This window comes from Epinephelus lanceolatus, chromosome 7 (genome assembly GCF_041903045.1).
Source record: "Epinephelus lanceolatus isolate andai-2023 chromosome 7, ASM4190304v1, whole genome shotgun sequence".
NCBI lineage: Eukaryota > Metazoa > Chordata > Actinopteri > Perciformes > Serranidae > Epinephelus > Epinephelus lanceolatus.
This window is the reverse complement of record NC_135740.1, coordinates 25372905-25392595: the sequence shown is the minus strand read 5'-3', so window position 1 is coordinate 25392595 and position 19691 is coordinate 25372905. Positions and strand designations below refer to the sequence as shown.

Here is a 19691-nt window from a genome sequence, read left to right as displayed (position 1 = left end):
TTAAACCTAGAGAAAACAAAATAACGTGACTACCGGCAATCTCCAGCCCAAACTAACACAACAAAACCCTAGCACCTAAATGAGCATGGGGGAAAAGAACCTGTTTGGGGAGAGAAAACAACAGAGGAAGAAAAAAAGACCCCTCACTGCCTGATCTGCTATTTGTGAGCCATGTGCCATGCCTTCCCTGTCTCTACACTCCCTGTCCCTCTTATCACCTCCTCCTCTCTCCACTTGAGTGCAGATTGCACTCAGGTGCACAGCAGTGCAGAGGGAGGAGGGAGACCAGGCTGACATAGAGAAAGGGAACAGGCTGCTGCACATAACACATGGATAACATGAAGGAACCTTGAATTCCACACACATGCAGCAAGTGACAAACTAAACTCTGGCGCCCACCAGGAACTGTTCGACTGTGACTGTAACTTTCCATCTCTGTCACCCAACTATCCCACAGATCAACCTCGGCCTGCTCATCTTCTCGTTGGCTGGCTTCCTGTTGCCGGGTTACCTGTTCTACCACCGCAGACAGCTGGTGAGGGAAAAGGAAGCCAGAGACAAGCAGGCGGCCGGACAGGAGATGCAGGCACTCACCGACACGGAGTCCAACGGCTACAAACCTCACAGCAACGGCGTCGCTGCTGTGGAAGCTTAGAGCTACACAACGGAGACGTGGATTCGGGAAATTGTAGGAATTATTTTTGTACGCGCCTTCAAAGTGAGCACCAGCAATTTACACATCCACATATATATAATTTGTTTTGATATTTCCAGTGTTTTGTGTTCGGTCATTGCTGTTGCACATTTTGCTCACCACAAACCACCATTACCACAGAGCAAATAGGATCCCTCATGCTTTGTTATGACTCAGAGTTAGACTTTCAGTTCCTTGTGATTTGGGAAGAGATGTGTCATCATCATTTGTTGCTGTTTATTTATTTTGGTTTAGTGTCAAAGAGCCAAATCAGTGTGATTTAAAGCCATAGATTTCACTCACACGTGCACGCACACATCCTGGTAAGGCCTGTGTGTCAGACTGCAGATATCACGGTACTTGAAACACTGTTACATAGTTTTCAAAGATTTCTGATAGTCATCACAATCTTTCGCTAACACCAAAGAACAGCTTAAAGATATTAGGAAAGTTGCACTTTCTACTTCAGTATTGTTCCAAAAGTCTGCTAAATGACGCAAACTTTTAGTATATTGTGCTGTTTCTACTGTAATCCCTCTGGCAAAAGCTATAAATATATACCTTTAAAAGAAAGCACACAATCAAAGATAATCTAAAGCATTTGAACATCTGAATACCAGATATACCAGGTATTTCAGAGCCCAGTTATTCATAAAGACACACACACACGCACAGATAGGCTGGTTGTAGAGACACCATATCTACCTCCACTGTTTCCTTTTATGTACTGTCTCTCTGCAACCGACTGCTATGTCTGTTTTTTTTAGGAACTACTAATCTTGAATTGTTAAACACCCAAAATGACACATTAAATCACTGCAGAATTTCTCCTTGTGCATTCATGATCTTTAGTCAGCCCTTGCATTTCTGGATTTTTTTATGTGTAGGAAAAATTGTTTTTAACGGAAAATTCACAAGGAAAAACGACTGACTTTTAAAAATCCTGACACACAGTGTGTGTTGTTAAGAATCAGTTTGTACTGCTTTATGCACAGAAATGACCTAGTGTGTGTAAACTATGTATTTAAGTGTCTTTTTATACTCTAGCTGCGATAGCATTAAAAAGGGAAGCGTTTGTTTCAGTATCAGTTATTTGTAGAGTGCTAATTATAAATGAAGCTCGGATGATTTACAGTGTATTCAGCTTTTGCTTTTTATTCTTGTCATATACCAATTTTGGAGCAAACAAACCTCCATCAAATTATTTTTGTAAATAGAGCTGAGGTGTGTCTCGTATTTTATTACATATTCTGCTTGCTTTACTATATATGGGTGTGTACAGTGTATTAACTAATGCTGGAGAAACACTGGCTGTGTTTTTTTGATGTGATTTTCACACTTTTAAAAGACACTGTTTCAGCCAGCTGCAGATCAAAACAGAAAAATGTACGTTCTTCCAAAGTGACAACACAGTGTGTCTCTCCTGTACATGTCTGTTCTACACACAGCGACAGTATCATGTAGATTTATAGAATCAGTTGTATAATTTTTGATTCTTTTGACTCGATCCATTTCAATGTCAAGACAGCTTTAGCAGATTTCCTTTTCTTTCTTATTTGATGCATTTCTTTCCTGCTTTCTATTTTGCCTTCGTACATAAAATATCTTGTTTGCTTCCTCGCCGTGAAGAAGATTCTGTGTTCTGTTTCAGCTCTGTGCCTTTGCTGCCATCTCGGCTTTACTGCAATAGATAGGCTATGAATGTAAGATTAATGCCTCTGCCAAGCGCCTTTCTCTGTAAACCAAAGCCATGTGTAGGGACTGTAAGCTAGTCGGTAACGCAGCACTTTCCTCAGGAGCAAAATAACAAATACCTTACAACACAATGCATCAGCTCTACAGTAATACTGGTTTGGGTTATTGTTGATTGTCACAGGTGTTGATTTATCATGACAGTCATTTTTGGAGCTGTACTTTGTGTTGCTTAGTGTAAATACTGTTGAGTGCTTTACAGTCAGTGTTGGTGAGGTTTTCCACTGTGGCATATATCAATACTTTCCTCCTGTACAGTAACATTTTAAACAAATGTACCAGCAATTCCAGCAACAACTATCCTACCTTTTTGTACCTCTGCAAATGGCTTAGAAGTTAGAAGTTGCTGAGATATAAGTGGTTGTCAGACATTTGGCACCTTTATGCTTTTGCTTTGTCGCCTGAATCGTTTGTATGAAGTTTAATCAACACCTCTGACTGTCTCTGCAACAAAAATATATATTTTGTATTTTTAGACTGTCATCTACAGTGGCGTCTCTTGTTAATCTTCTCTTGTTACCTGTGGGTTTGAAGTGTTGGCATGTCTTGCTAAATGTATGCCTTTCTTCCCTGCCTTCAATCAATATATCCAGCTTGTGCATTTGATAAACAAATAAATGAATTAATTTTGATGTATTGTTTATGTGGCCTTTTTCTGCCTTCATTGCAAATCATTCTCTCACAGCAACAAAGTGCCTCAGCTACAACAGTGGTTAACAACCTTCTTCCTTAAGGGGCACCTTATCTATCACTGAGTAATCTGAGGAGCCCTAAGTGACATATTTCATATCACATTCAATGCATAACAATACCAGTACAGTACAACTGATAAACTTTACAATTAACCTAAATAGTGAACTTAAGTAACTGCAGGAAATTTGTGTTAAATGGGAGATTTAGATAAATCTTGAACAGATTATTTCCTGTGAATATTAAATCAGAGATGAGTTTTTCTTATATCTTTAGTAAATTTATATAATTCTCTGTCTGTGTTATGTATTTTTAGATTTTAAGCAATCATACCGACTTAATTGGGTTGTTTTTCGGAAAATTTCAGTGTGTTCTTCCACCTGACACTTTGCCATTTTTCTATTAGCTCTTTGGTTGTTTGAAGGCTGTGAATATAGCTTGTGTTCAGGTCTTAATAGTTTTAATTAATATATATTATAATATAAACTTAAAAAATAAACAATAAAAACAAAAAAACAAAAAACTAAACATGAAATGCTGAGAAAAAGGTTTTCTCACATTCCTCAAGCTCAAGAAGATCTTGCAAACCCCTGTGAATCTTTGGCGACCCCTAGTGGGGATCTGGACACACACACAGGGAACCAGTGAGCAACAGTATGTAAATTGGTGCTGCACCTGGTGATGCATCTGTGTGCAGCAGGAATCTGTAGGCTTGACAGGAAGTAGATATGCAGTTTGTAAAATGGGTGTAACTGCGTCACATTACATTGTGCACACAGAAAATCTGAGGCGTGAAAACGACCCAGCTGTTCGTCAATAAAATTTTATTCTTTTATTCAGAAGTTCAGCTTGACATTCTAGCTTAACACTGGCTTCGTCTGTCTGCACTTACAGCTAACGGGTGAGACGCAACCATACACCAATTTTGTTTAATTTGTTTAGCTTAGAGCTAACGTCTTACCGTCACTCTGAGGAAAAGGAAAAACGTATATAGTTAACGTAGGCCTATTTGTGACATAGCTGCCACATTCAGGTTTAGCTTATGTAGCTAACTTTATGTTAACTTAGACCTGTTGTCCTCGTTTGTGGACAGTTTTATGCGTCACCTAGTGGTAGCAAGGCCACAATACACTAATCCATCTGAAAACAAGATGGCAGCCATCTCTGCTGACTCAGTCAACAGCTGATCCTGACACAAACGTGGACAAGGTACAAAACCTCATGAAATTTTGTGGTTAAAACTTGTTTATCTATGCTTAATAACATTTATAATTTCATACTGCATACAAATTAGACCGATTTTAGCAAACATACTTTTATATCAATGTTGAATTTACAAAAATACTTTCTTACATGTTCTAATGCTCTCATGTTGAATAGAAATCTTTTAGGTCTCAGTGGGATGGTAAACCATAATAATCACACACTTTAACAGGAGGTGAGAGGAAGAATTTCTCACCCTTCCTGCTCCTGGACTTATCCCTCTGATGATGAGCAACAGATTGAAGGTGTGAAGTTAGGTCACAGGTGACAGTCTGCAACATTACCGTCTTACTTTAAACACAGTCAGCAGTCTGAGTTAATGTCACAGTTTCACCTAGTCTCCAGGTGTTGGGGAGATGGATTTTAGGCCATTTGGGAGAGAAATCAAAGTCCATCAGACTTGCAGCACTGCAAATGAGACTTTGGTGCCATCTGTTGGCAAAAGTTTATTATTAATAAAAAAGTAAGTCAAGTTAAAACACTCCCATCATGTGGAGGTTTTCTAGATAACATTCTACATGCGTCATATTTAATCACACACTTGTTTTTCTAAATAAAATGCAATGGTGAGGTATAAAGCATAATCTGCTGTATTTTCTGCTCATCTTGTGTTCAGACCCTAATGTTCCGTAGGTGGTGAGAGCAGCACACTGTGGAATTCATCACATGCTGTCAGAAGGGAGCAGAGTTGCTGTGTGATGTTGGATCTTGACAGAACGAGGCAACAACTTCCTCAGTGCAACTGAAGACTTTTATTCCCAAGACCCTCTGGTGTAGCACGAATAGACAATGACCCGTGACCTTCCTAACTAGACACTCAAAAACAAACAAGTAAAAAGTTAAAATACCCAATTTCCTTTTCCCCCTCTGAGTGTCTTAAAAGTAAGACAAAATCAGAAAAGTGACTTTCTAAAGGTTATGAGTCTAAAGATCATTTGATCTGTAACACTGAGTGAGGAAAGAGGTTACACAAGCTTCAGCATCAACATACTGTTAAATTACTGACATAAAGCAACATAATTTGTTTGAATTAAAAGCATTAATGAAACATATTCCAGAGTTGGTCTGCAATGTAAAATTCAAAATACTGGATCAGAGCCTGTAATCAAGTCAGTTTAAGATAATTAGGTGACTTCATGCGATATTTTCTGAGATCTCCCAATGATCTCTGACTGGAACTTTATTTTGTTAATATATTGGTTCCTTTTCATTTCTGTCTGTTTAATCTTTGTGTTGGCTGAAGGCAACTTTGTCCTCCAACATTAAACCTGAGTAATTTCATTGTTCTTATTTTATTCATGACTATAACTATAAAGTAAATTTCCAAAAGTGGTCCTATAGGCCTAAACATAAACGGACTGCATCTTCGAATTTAAGATAGAGAGAATGGACATGTCCAGATATGAATGTAGGGAGCTTTAGACAACTGTACCAAGCAAAGATCTTATCATTCAACAATCAGATCATCGTTCAATACAATTATTGCAACTCCACAGCTGGCTGTTGGATCAGTTATATTTGGTACTCATTTCAGATTACAGTTGAATGTTGCCTTGATTTTACTGAGTTATTTTGCTTTGTAGTTATTTCTTCATTCAACTGTTTTTACATCTAGGCAGAAATTCTAAGATATATTGCCCCCCATATTGTTATGTAAGCTGTGACACTGTTGAGTAGTTTAGTTAAGCGTTAGTATGTCATAAAAATGCAGGGAAAAAAACATGGTATAGTATTTAATAAGAAATTCATTAAAATGTCACATTATGTCATAAAAGTCATATTGAGTGCACTTTTCCTTTGAGACTTTTAGAACCCTTGATCTATTTTTTTTTCTAAAATGGTTAGTTAATCCCCCACAGTGTTAAATAGGTAAATGGTTTTGACATCTTGCTATTTGAAAATACAGGAAAAAAACTGAAAATGATTTGCACATATGAACCACAACTTTATACAATAACAAGGTGCACTGCAGCGGTCTGGCTGCACGTGCTCATCATTATACAGCCAGACGCATCAGGTGCTGCAGGAGTTTCTGCAGAGGCAACACAGACAGACATCACTACACTGTGCACACAGTTGAATCCAAACATTTAAATCATCCATACACTGCGTCAGTAAAAGTCATGGAAACAGAACGGTGGAGTTACCGAGGCCCTATAAAAGCTGCAAGGCCTTTCTGAATGTCACATTTGCACTCGGACTTGACACAAGTTTACCTGCAAAACCTTCTGCTGAAAAGCTGAAATATTGGAGGCAATTTCTACTGAACAAACTGTTGGATACCTGATCTGAGAAACTCAAAACCTCACAGGTGAGAATCTCATTGCTCCTTCCTGGGCGCTGCTCTGTGGCTGCCCTGCTGAGTTTCAAAATGCCTTTGTGAATTGTTGCAAACTGATTTCCCCACAGCCACAAATTAAAGTATCTTTCTACACGACCACAAATTAAAGTATTTATCTATCTATCTACCAGGAAAACTACATCTGCTACCTACCTGTTGGAAAATGGCGTCCGGACCCCCCGTCGTGGAGCCACTGCTGTCCAGAGTCAGGCGTTGGATCGCCTCCTTTGCCGGTAAGACATATTTTAATGTCATGGTAAATTTAGCCTATTTATTAATGTTGCTTAAATCCTTAAAAGGGAATTTCAACACAAAATGTGTATTTAATTATGGTGAATTGTTAAATGTAGGCCTAAAGATAGACAATTAATAAAATGTTGAAATGTTGATCGATCTGTTAGGAAAAGAGTTTTTGGTGATATTGGAGGTTTGCTTGGTGTAAAATGATTTATTATTATATGATAAGAGTATAGTGAATTTGGGCGGGTGTGGAAGGTGTTAATAACTGTGTAGTGACGCTGTTATTTTTGTTTGAGGGGATTGAATTTGGTAAATTCGTTGTTGATTATGGGGAAAAGATGGCGACTATGCCATTTTTGAACGATGCCAATGAGGATCCCAATGATGCTTTTCTTGTGCACCATGGAGACGATGGAACGTTTCACAGCAAACGTCAGGACGTCAGCACGCGCAGGTGTAAACAAACCAGGGCCCGTTGCTCTGTGTGCTGAGGTTGCTGCTTAAAATGTATCTGGAGATGTGAGGTCCTTTTAAATCAAAATTATTCACATTAATGAACTAATTTTCTGGATTTCTTTAAAAAGTGTTGCTCTGAGCCTGAATGAGAGAGATGAAGTGAACTGAAGTGTTTGACAGTTATTGGACAAAGCCGTTCAGTCATCGCTCAGAGCTTGTAACGGACATGTTAGTGTTGTCAGAGCACTGAAATATACTTCGCTCGTTCATGTGGTATTTTCTTATGAAGGGAAGAGATGACACTGGTTTGTCATGCAGTAACTGTGCGCGTCCTGCGTCCAAAGTGCCACCGTCTCCTCCATGCGGCATGATTAGAAACTGATAAGCTGAGAGTGGCGTTAAGTAAATAGACAATGAGTGTGCCGAGAAGCACAGATGTTGGTGTTATAATTTTTTGGAGAACCCCTGTTCATTATTGTTCATGATTTTTTGAAGTAACCCGCATTTTGTCATGCGTAATTGCGCGCACAGGCCTGTGCGCTCAAAGGTTTTCGCTGCATCCGAGTGTTTTACACAGCTTATCTTGGAGGCAACGAATCCACTTAGAAACACACAGTTTCCACAGTGTCACGTGTCTCTGCTTTTTATAGTAGGAGTATATATGACGCGACATGACCTATTGTCCTGCCTATTATACTAGTCTGATTTTTATTGTGGTTATACGAAACAAGATACGTTTCAGGGGTAAAACCAGCAATGTGAACAGTGTTAATGTATAGCATTGTAGGTTTCACTTTGGATACACCTGGATTGTCCACCTACAGACAGTTTATAGAGTATTTGTAACATTTCAACAGTTTATTAGTTGAGATTCATCAATAATTCAAACGTTTTGCTTTGTCTGCAGATGTTTATTATATGTTTATGAAACAATTCACTACATGTTCTCAGAATAATTTAGCTGAACTTGAACTACCCACTTAAGCCGTGCTGCATAGGTTGAGTGAACAGTTCAAGTTCAACTAAATTATTCTGTGAATATTAGATATGTTTATGAATTATCACATATACTCTATAGATAATCTGTCACATATCTACAGACAAAGTGAAACAGTTGAACTGTTGAATCTCAGCTAGGTAGGTAGGTAGCTGCCTGTGTCCAGTCAAGATTTATCCAGCATAAAAGTATTATCATATTACCCTCATCTCGTCCTAATGTTCCAAATAAAAGTAGCAGAACTGCACAATATTGATATGAGTTTTAGAGGTGGCAGTGGCACTCTGTTGGTGGTTTTTCTACAAAGTACATGTAATGCATCAGGTCAAAAATGACTGATTAGGCCTTTAAGCCTTGTGTTTAATTCTGTTTCAATTTTATTCTTCCTCAGGAGGCTCCTTTTGGCCACTCCACACCGCACCCCCTGCCGCTGAGAGCCCCCCCCGATGACCCAGTCCTGCCTGACTACGAAGAGGAGGAGGAGGAAGAGGTTGGCGTTGTCGGGGTGGATGACGTGGATGGGCTTCAGGCTGGTAATGTAGAGGATGAGCAGCAGCTTCCACCACCTGCTCCCTTTCCTGCTTACCACCTTGCCCCCATTGCTGTTCCTTATCCTGTGCCTTATGCTGATCGCAATGCTCCTTATGATTTCCCTGCTTACCCTGCTCCTTACCCTTATGCTGCTCCTTGCCCTCATACTGATCCTTGCCCTTTTGCTGCTCCTCGCCCTTATACTGCTCCTTGCCCTTATGCTGCTCCTTGCCCTCATGCTGATCCTCACCCTCATGCTGATCCTTGCCCTCATGCTGATCCTTGCCTTCATGCTGATCCTTGCTTTCATGCTGATCCTCACCCTCATGCTGATCCTTGCCCTTATGCTGCTCCTTGCCCTCATGCTGATCCTCACCCTCATGCTGCTCCTTGCTCTCATGCTGATCCTCACCCTCATGCTGCTCCTTGCCCTTATGCTGCGCCTTGCTCTCATGCTGATCCTCACCCTCATGCTGATCCTTGCCCTTAATGCTGCTCCTTGCCCTCACGCTGATCCTTGCCCTTTTGCTGATCCTCGCCCTTATGCTGATCCTCGCCCTAATGCTGATCCTTATCCTTATGCTGCTCCTTATGCTGCTCCTTATGCTGATCCTCGCCCTAATGCTGATCCTTATCCTTATGCTGCTCCTTATGCTGATCCTGATCCTCATCCTTACGCTGATTGTTATGCTATCAGGAACATGTACGGGGAACCGGAAGAGGACTTGGACGTGCCCTTGTGGGACACGGAGTGGGACTCTGAGTACAGCCGTTCTATCCCTTCGTTTGATCCTGAAGACTTCGAGCCCATCTCCCAAGAAGAATCTTCTGAGGATTTTGAAGATGCTGTGGTCCTTGAATCTTCTGGCAGTGCCTCCTCCATGAAGAGGACCAGGGAGGACAGCGATGGGGAGGAGGCTGCTGCGAAGAGGTGGAGATGGGCTGAAGAGAGCGACTCGGATTGACTCAATGATGGATGGGCTGAATATTCTGCTTGAGACATCAGAGCAATCACACATCTGCTCTTCATCACCTCCACATTACAGCAGGAATAGTTGATTCCTATGGCAGCCTTTGCGTCTGGCAGGGCTGCTAACACCCCAGATAGCGTCTTGCTCTGGGACCACCAGATTGACCCTTTTTAACACAGGGGGCTTGCCTTTGCGTCTGGCTGGGCAAGCAAAGCCCCAGGCAGCCTTTGCGTCTGGCAGGGCTGTCAACACCCACGTAGCGTCTCACACTGGGTTTTTATTAGTTTATCTCCTCATTATTTGCACAGTGGAACGATCGACCTTTCTTTCCTCCTGAGGGCTGGCCTTTGCGTCTGGCGAGGCCGGCGATACCCCAGGTAGCCCTCACATCTGGCAGGGCTGTCGACATCCTGTGCATAGCCTTTGCGTCTGGTGCGGCTGAGGAAGGCAAAGTAGCCCTTGCGTCTGGCAGGGCTGCTACCATCCCAGATAGCGTCTTGCACTGGGACCACCGGATTGACCCTTTTTAACACAGGGGGCTTGCCTTTGCGTCTGGCTGGGCAAGCAAAGCCCCAGGCAGCCTTTGCGTCTGGCAGGGCTGTCAACACCCACGTAGCATCTTGCACCGGGACTTATTTAGAGTATCTCCTCATACTTTGCACAGTGGATGGATCAACCACTCTTTCTTTCCTCCTGAGGGCCGGCCTTTGCATCTGGCGAGGCCAGCTATGCCCCAGGTAGACCTCGCGTCTGGCAGGGCTGTTGACACTCCGTGCATTAAGCCTTTGCGTCTGGCGGGGCTGAGGAAGACAAATTTGCCTTTGCGTCTGGCAGGGCAAAGAAACATTAGCTTGATTAGTGTTCAAATTAAAAGTACATTCCTTTGTGGTGTCGGTGGCGTAGTGGTAGAGCAGGCGCCCCATATACAAGGTTGTTGCCGTAGCGGCCCGGGTTCGACTCCAGCCTGTGGCCCTTTGCTGCATGTCACTCCCCCTCTCTCTCCCCCTTTCACACTTGTCTGTCCTATCCATTAAAGGCTAAAAATGCCGCAAAAATATCTTTAAAAAAAAAAACTACATTCCTTCTCACAGCAACAGTTGCTCCTACAGATCAGTCACCTCAAAAAAAAAAAACAAAAAAAAAACAGAACATCCAACATAAACAAACCTCATGGAAACATTGGACCAGTGAAGCTCCCCAAAATTACATTTAGCCTATATTCCTAACAATTTGCTCCCTTAACATAATCCTCCAGAAACCAAAAATGCCTTCATATGGCAAAAAAGGTAAAGTAATTATATAAAATATTCATAATACCCAATAATTTAAAGAGTACTTGTTTCCTTAATCTTTTATGTCTGTTTTCACTCTACCAGCTGAACTGCTGATGTTCACCATGGACAAAAAAGGTAAGTGTGAGCTTATTTATCAACCATTTTTTCTTTGATATGTTTATTTTGCTAAGGTTTCTTTTCTTACTAACCATTTTTGACTTTCCTCTTATCTCACTCCCCCACCTGAGCTGCTGTTGTTCACCGTGGACGAAGAAAGTATGAGCCTCTAACTTAGAGAAAAAGTGACCTAGACTAGAATTCAATATATCAAGACAGAAAGTAATGCATTATGTTGTGTGAACCAGCTGCATACTGTATACAATGCCTGTTTACTCATATTTCACTTATTTAGTAACTCAAAATAATTTGCTCACTCATTTATTGTTCCCTCTCTTACTCCACCATCTGAGCTGCTGCTGTTCACTGTGGACTAAAGGGTGAGTAGCTTAGTGTATGTTATTGTGTAAACTAGCCACACGTGCACCTGTTTATCCTTATCCTTATAGAGCAGGTGCCCCATGTACAAGGCTCTTGCCACAGGGGCCCAGGTTCGACTCCAGCCTGTGGCCATTTCCTGCACGTCACTCCCCCTCTCTCTCCCCCTTTCACACTTGTCTGTCCTGTCAATTAAAGGCTAAAATGCCCACAGAAATATTTTTTTAAAAAACTCTTTTTTAATAAATCATATATTATCTGACCTACTCTTAATCTGCAGGATTATGTGCAGCTCCAACATCCACACATGAAGCAGCAAAGGAGGAAGACCCAGACTCAGTATTTTTGCAGAGCATCCAAGGTTACCTTGACGACAGAGAAGAAATGATTACATTTGACCCACAGGACAAGCTGTAGAGCAGACAGAGGTGAGTAACAGTTGAAATGAAAACATTAACAGATATAATATTTCATCTTAATATAACTTATTTCAAATTCAAAGATGAGTAATGTTACTCATTCTATGGTACTATTTATTTTAGACTCAGCGTTCCTGCAGTGCACCCAGTGTTACCTCAACAAGACAGCTGGAGAGAAGTGGTCATCTGTGTTTCAGTCCACTAAGTAAGTATCTTAATTTTACAAAAATAGCAATACATCAACATATGCTGATGATATTTTTAATAGCTAACTTTAAATATATTTCATCATAATCCGTGTGATAGATGAAGCCTGTGAATGTTTTCTGCACTAAAATAACCTGTGACAGATTAATAATGTTAAAACAGAGATGATTCAGTCTGCAGGCCGACACTTTACAGTCCATTAGTCCAACAGAATTTTGAGTAACATCAATGCTGACAGCAGACACTGTATTATTTTCTCTTATTACATGAGTACTAATGAATGTATTTGTTGTTTTAGGGCAGGACTCCTCTTGTGTCCAGGGGCCCCTGAGAGGGGATGTGAACCAAACTGCACAAAGCCAGCATCACAACCATCCACTGAACACACTCTGTCACACTATTTCTCAACTTTACCAGTTAGCTGTTGCAATCAATAAAACACTCAGTCATCTAAAGTGACACTCTGTATTGTGAGATTGATTTTAACTTCAGTGATGTTGAGTTCATGTGATGAACAGGAGTCTCTCTAAACAAGCAGCTACACTGAGTCATCTGGATTACTTTGTAACAACAGGTCTTTAGAAATCAGTCCACATACAGATTAAAGCATCTCCACGTATCCAAAAGTGCAGCATGTATGTTAATGTGCAATTGGAAATCAGGGAGGGACTGAATTAGCCCACTCAATGCAAGGGCGTCATTGTAGGGGGGGACTGATTAGCAAGGGCATCAATATGAGGGGAACCCTCAAAAATCCTGAAAAGTTTGGTTTTGTTTGCAGATTTTTATTTCTCAGTAATTAGTGCCATAACTAAATTAAAACTGTCTGAATGCATTGGTTGAAGACTCAACTTTGTATGAAAAATAGTGGAAGCGCTCTGAGGCCCCTCTCACTCCTTAAAGGCTCAAGATGCTTTAGTCCGCCCCTGAGCTAGGATTCATCCCTAAAGGTGGCTAAGGCTGAGTGACTGCTGATTCTGCTGGACCAACAACGTACACAGTCATGTCTTTCCCTGAGAAAGGAAAATCAGAGTTTCAAAAAGAAAAGAAAGGAAAGGGAAAGATGCTAAACTGACTTTACAAGAACAAAACATTTCAAAAGGTGTGTGAGAAAGACGTGGATCAGAAAGGGTGGGGGGCCCACAGAGGCTACTGGTGCAGAGGGCCCAGAATTTGGTGCTATGAATCGTTATAAAGCAAGGTAAATCTTATAAATTGGAGCCTAACTTGTTTGTGCTTACAGATAAAGCAGTACTTGTGAGTAATGTTTGTAGGGGCCCAGCACGTAAATGACATCAAACTGGCATGCATTGTTTATTTCCTGCTCCTGCTTTAGACACTTTAAACACTGTAACTGGAGGAAACTCCTGTCAGATATTATTGCACTGTGTTTCGATGCTGTTTTAATGTTTTTAGATATGGTTAGTCAACTATTCAAGCTCTCACACAACAGTTGGTATACTTACTAAGTAAAATTCTCATGCTACAGCTAGTTCAGTAAGTGCATTTAACTATTGTTAACATAAGCTTAAAGGGTTGCTGCTAACATATTACTACTACTAATAGTTATGATAATGTTAATCATGTATATTTGGTGTCTTTCTACATGATAAAGACAATAACTATTACTTAATTCCTTGGCCAATTTAAATATCGACAAATGTAAATTTACAAACAAAAAACAGTTTGTCAATACCATTTATATCTGTTATACAAGCCACATCTGGGATTATTATTATGATTATTATCATAATAATAACAACGACAATAATAATAATTTTTATTTTAATAGATTTGCTTTTACGCTTTTCTCACTTAATGTCTTTTTTCAGTCATTGTTTTCTCCACATGTTGCAGTTTTCTGGTAAAGTAAGCACGCACCAACCCATGGACAAGAGGCTCGTGCTCGTGACAGTGTGAAATGTAAGCATGAACAGTATCCTTGGCTGTGCTGTAACGTTAGCTAGCTCAGTGGTGCTAAGTGAGGTGCAAACATATTTTGTTGGCATTATAAGCACCACAAGCTGAGTGTCATCCAGTTCCATTATATTTGAGAGAAGGCAGACATCTCTATAGCTGATATCTCCAACACTGCAACTCACACCAAAGCAATCTAGATTCATAAAATAACACTACAGGTGAGAGGAAAAGAAATGCAAGCTGCCAATGATATTATCTACAAATCGTAACTCCCTCAATAGGTCTTACAAAGTGACACAAGCAAAGATAATAACCAAAGTTTATTTGATTTTGGCATTATGGTCAAAAGATATCACAACAAAATCAAAGAGGGACATACATACAGTGCCTACTCATTCATCCATAACACCATACAGCCCATCAGCAGCTTTCTGTCTTTTTTACACTGTTCTGTAACATTTCTTTCCGTCACCACACATCCACTGCGTTGCTGCTCCTTTCAAGCTCACACACGTCATACAACCATTTGCATTACTCGATTCATCCCCTCTCTCATTAAACATACTCCCAATAATACAATAATCTGTAAAACACACGCACACATCCTCCTACAAAATACAGTCACACACACATTCACACACAGTGGGCTCCTGTCTATCTGAGGCTGTTGCTGTTGGGTTGTGATCCAGCGAGGCCTGGGTGGTCGGGACTGTGGCGGTTCTGGAGGGGGACAGAGAGATCAGTTACACACTGGTTTATATTCGACAGTATGAAAATTTCAGATCTCTGTTATGGTGACCAAATATCACAATTTGCTATTTTTTTTTAATATGCTGAAAATGTCTTGAGTACTGATACACACACTGAAATCATTTCACTGAGTTAATACTTAAAACCACAAATTAGCAGCACTTTTATCTGCATAAACATTAAAATAATAACATAGTCAATACCTTATTTAAACATATAAACCACATCAAATGTGCATTAACATTAAAGATAGCCTGTCTTTGAACTGCTTGTGTGAGTGTCTGTGTCACTGTAGATAAACACAAGGGACCAGAAGCATCACTGGGTTTACCTGCTGCACACCCACTCTATGAACAAGGCAATAGCAAAACAAACCCACACTGCATATTGCCCCTGCATCTGGGAGACTGCTGCTAACTTTGCTTGTGGCTGGACAGCATTTACTGTGAGTTTTGTGTGATAATCAAAAATGGTTTTAATGATAATTACTTTTTAAGTGTTAATACAAATTGTCAGGAATCAAATGCGGTTTATCAAGAAACCGTTTCATCCCTATATTTAACATGTGTATTGGCAAACCTGTGTTTTACACAGACTATGATTTACTGGGTGGGCATGCGAGTGATGAAATTGTGTGTGAGCCAAGTGCAGTGCACAGCTGTTTTGTTGTTGCTGGTTGATGTATACACCGACATGAAGCAGTAGCTCAGTGAGCCTGCTCATCCACTACATTATAGAGGAACAAATGAGCTTTCTATAAGGGAAGCAGCTGATGAGGATTTCCATGTTTCATATATTGAGGGAATCGGAGATGTGACCTGCCTGTCCCCCGCTGTGATTTTGCAGCTTGTTGCAAATAAAATACCTTTGGTTCAAAAGCCGCGTGTGTTCTCAAGAGACTAGATTGTGCACATTTATGGATCCCAGTATATTGTACAGAAGTTTGGCAAAACAACATGATGGGATAATGTTACACATCTGATAAAGGCACTGCATGTGTTAGAAACTGTTTGTGAAGAGGTAAGCCATTACTTTATAAAGCAATAATAAGTTGGAGTTGTTGTCTCACAGCTTTGAAGCTCTTTCACTTTCTAGTGGTCCAAAATCAATTAAAACAATTACAAGGTCCTTGGTATATTTTCTTACCTTCTTCTTTTTCTTGTCTTTCTTCTTTTTCTTGCGGTCAGGGTCGTCGTCCCGCTTCTTCTTCTTCTTCTTGGGATCAGTGTCTGATGGAGTTTCTGTGACATCAAACAGAAGCAGCTTAGTGGCCTGAAAAATATGCTACATTCCTTTGTATTAGTGTACAGTGTAGTTTGTGTCATACCTTGTGGTAATGGGTCCTGTGGTCGATGGTGTTTGTGCTTGTGTTTGCTCTTCTTCTTTGGAGGCTGTATGTGCATCAGTCTGTACTGTTCTGGTAGCTGGGAAAAAACAAACACAAAAAGAGGCATGCCTGTAAGTGAACTGAACAACAGACTAATTACTGTTTATATATTTATATATTCAATTAGTACCGGTCCTGTGTGTAGTCTGAAGCCTGTGAGAAGAGCGCCTGTTAATGGGCTGAAGGAGTTCCCACACACTGGTGGCTTATCAATAAGAGAGCGCAACGAGCTGCCATCCTGAGTGCCCGGACAGTCGATCATACCTGCAGCACAGAAGAGGAAAGACAAGTTGGAGTGAGGGGGAAAATGACTTAGATCAAAACATAAACAACAAAACAGCAAGGTGTTGAGCACTGAACACACAGCTAAATAAAAAATCAATCAGGAGGCGTGTGGATTGCAAAAACAAAAGTAGGGGCATGTTAAGGGTTTCTTTGAGCCTGCATCATTTTCATCACTATAACATCCTATTTATATGGAGTGTGCAGATCAGAACCACCAATCTGACATTTGTATGTTAAGTCTAAATGTACTTCAACATCTACAGGAGGTACAGCAGGTGTTGCTCTTGGGATAACGGCTACATTAGCAGGGTTGGATTTTTTGGCACAACTTCAGTCTTAAAAGGTCAAAGAACTAATGAAATGCATATCATCAACTGATATTGAACACTCAGTTTACTATGAGATATTTATCATAATAACATGAGCAGCTATAAAGGATAAACTAACTTGGGAACTAGTGTCCTATACTGAACCTAATCACTATGTTCAACACTAGTGTTGCACGGTATACCGGTACTAAAATAGTACTGCGGTACTAGAGTATTCCAAACAGTACTATACTGCATTTGGAAAATACCGGTACTTTGAAATTGATTCAATTCATTAATTTAGTTAATTTATTTTACTCATTTATGCACACAAACGCCTTTCTTGTTCCTATTGGAGCACAGATTGCACAAGTGGTGTGTATGACAACACCTGTATCAACATTCGCAGCTGGCACATGTGAAAAAAAAAAGGAGAAAGTCTGCCTCGCAAAGGGAGACAACACGAGACAACACCAACTTGGTGAAACATTTGAGCAACCAAACCGTGACGTCCGTACCGAGGTACTTACCGAACCATGATTTTTTGGTACCGTTACACCCCTACTATTTATTGTTCTAAAGGTTTGTAGCCAAAAGGACTTTTCCTTAGGAAAAGTACCGAAAAGTATCGAAATTCATATTGGTATGGGTACCAAAACAAAAATTTTGGTATCGTGACAACACTATTCAACACAATCATTTTTTTCTAATGAGAGGTGTGCAGCCCTCTTAATTAACACTGGACTGCCAGATCACATTTGTTCCCACCAAGTGCCAACATCACAGGCTGGCCACTTGAGGCTGGATCCAGAAGCCAGTTAATCCCCATAGAGTCCCACGATAAAATGCCTAACAAATAACATGTTTACAGCCTGGTACAAAAAATGGTTTTGGTTTCTATATCAGTCCCCCCTTCATTACAATTGTACAGAGGTAAACCTTTTAAAACTCACTCATTTACATGTTATTAAGGCTTAAAATTACACACAATTAAGGGTGGACTGCTTTGAGTGACAGGCTGTCTGCTTCTCAGTCAGATCCACCTCTCCCTCTGACTTCACAGCGGCAGCCTCTCACCCAAATATGGTCACTTCTATTTCCAAAAACCATAATCTCTCAAGTTAAAGTGCCACACTCGAGGCTTCAAAACAGGAGTCCACAAACCTATGGGTGACATCACAGAAGCTACGTCCATTATTTTTATAGACTATGGTTCTTACCCATAACAGGAGTTGTGGACTCCTGTCACTTGACTTGGACTCGAGTCAGACTCTATCACAAATTTGATGACTTTAGGCTCAACTTGACAAAATCAAAAAAGACTTCCAACTTCACTTGAACCTTAATGCCAGTGACTCGTGACTTCACTTGGACTCTTTTGACCTGAAAATAATTGCTACCTTCCCCTGAGTCGATTTGGGAAGATAAAGCTACGTACATGAGTTTAACGCAACAAGATCTGACAGAATTATACAAGAATCATTTTGTTGTGGTATTGGTTAGCTGTGCTACATGCTATGAAAGTGCAAAGAAAGCACAACTTTTTTAATGATCAATTTCTGTCGCACTTGTTTTAAAAAACATGCTTTAACAAATACATATTTTAAAAAAAGCTGCGTGATTTTTTGTTAACATATTATTACTCTGTTATTAAAATGGCATTAACTTTGGTAAAAAGCACATTATGGCTTGTTTGGGACTTGTGACTTGCCAGTAAATGACTTGGCCCCACCTGTGCCCATAACTCACCTGGTAACTCTGGCAGAAAGTTGCTGAGCTTCTCCTTCACCTTCTTTCCACAGAATTTGTTGTAGGCGTGCTCCAGGTTGTAGTGCGTGATGAGGTTGGTGTTGCCCGTTAACTCGTTTCCAACTAAACACAAAGATCTACATCAGTCTAATTCATGAAACAAGCCAGGTTATAATGCCACTTATTTGTTCATCTTGCAATTTCAGCTCAATTATCACTAAGTACAACCACAGCTAGCATACGATTAACTTTAAAATACAGCAGCAAAATGAAAACGTAAACTCAAGTGGATGTATTTGTGTCACAAACACAAGATATTAAAAAAAGAGAGTCATACCTATGAAAAAAGTGGGCAAATTCCGGTAATTAGCCCACTCAGTATCTTCGGTAACACTTACCTTGGTGGCTAACGCTAGCTAGCATTGTTTACAAACTGCTTAGCAACACCTTTGATAGTAGCTCAACTCTTTCTTTAAATTAACAGACAAGTAACATTAAAAGCATACAACAATTATAAGAGTCCGACAGTACCAGGCAACTCCCGCAGTAAATAGAAAGGTTCATTCATGGCTCCGGGCTTCCGCAGAGCAGGCCCTTCATCCCCGAGCTGCGGTGGCATCTGCCCCGCCATGGAGACTTGATTTTGCGGCAGCGGCGGCGGAGGTTTCCCTGGTCCGAAGCCCAAAGACGAAGAGCCGGGCGGTCCCTGAGCTTCATTTTGCCCGAACAGAGTTGAAAACATTTCTGTCATATCTATAACAAATAATACATTTATATAGAAAGAAATAGCCGGTTTCTCCAAGCGTGTGGCCTGTAATTTCTGATGGTGTTTACCACGAATACACCCGACTGTCAACTACTCGACTCTTCACTTCTTTGTGGTATTATCTTCATAGCGCACGTACCGTAACACCAGGCATAGACACGCACATTACCATAATGATTGGTGTATATTGGCCCAT

At 40.5% G+C, this 19691-nt stretch overlaps 2 protein-coding genes and 1 long non-coding RNA gene across 3 annotated transcripts in view; 2 read left to right on the top strand and 1 right to left on the bottom strand.

Annotated features, from left to right (window-relative positions):
• Positions 1-3078, top strand: part of slc43a1a (solute carrier family 43 member 1a) — a 31894-nt gene extending 28816 nt beyond the window's left edge. Inside the window, exon 15 of the mRNA XM_033633641.2 lies at positions 458-3078. Coding sequence (XP_033489532.1) covers positions 458-655 — 198 coding nt within the window. The 3' untranslated portion in view covers positions 656-3078. The remainder of the gene's footprint in view (positions 1-457) is intronic.
• Positions 3079-11366: 8288 nt separating this feature from the next.
• Positions 11367-12789, top strand: LOC144463890 (uncharacterized). Its single transcript, XR_013491883.1, has 4 exons — positions 11367-11706; positions 11985-12132; positions 12247-12328; positions 12629-12789. It is a non-coding gene; the product is annotated as an uncharacterized LOC144463890 (long non-coding RNA).
• A 1768-nt stretch (positions 12790-14557) lies between these two features.
• On the bottom strand, positions 14558-19615 carry med19a (mediator complex subunit 19a). Its single transcript, XM_033632447.2, has 6 exons — positions 19261-19615; positions 18730-18852; positions 16518-16651; positions 16328-16424; positions 16147-16241; positions 14558-14970 (listed from the first exon to the last, which is right to left on the bottom strand). Exons 1-6 carry the CDS (start codon positions 19478-19480, stop codon positions 14905-14907), a joined length of 735 nt encoding a protein of 244 aa, XP_033488338.1. The 5' UTR covers positions 19481-19615; the 3' UTR covers positions 14558-14904.
• Positions 19616-19691: the final 76 nt, after the last annotated feature.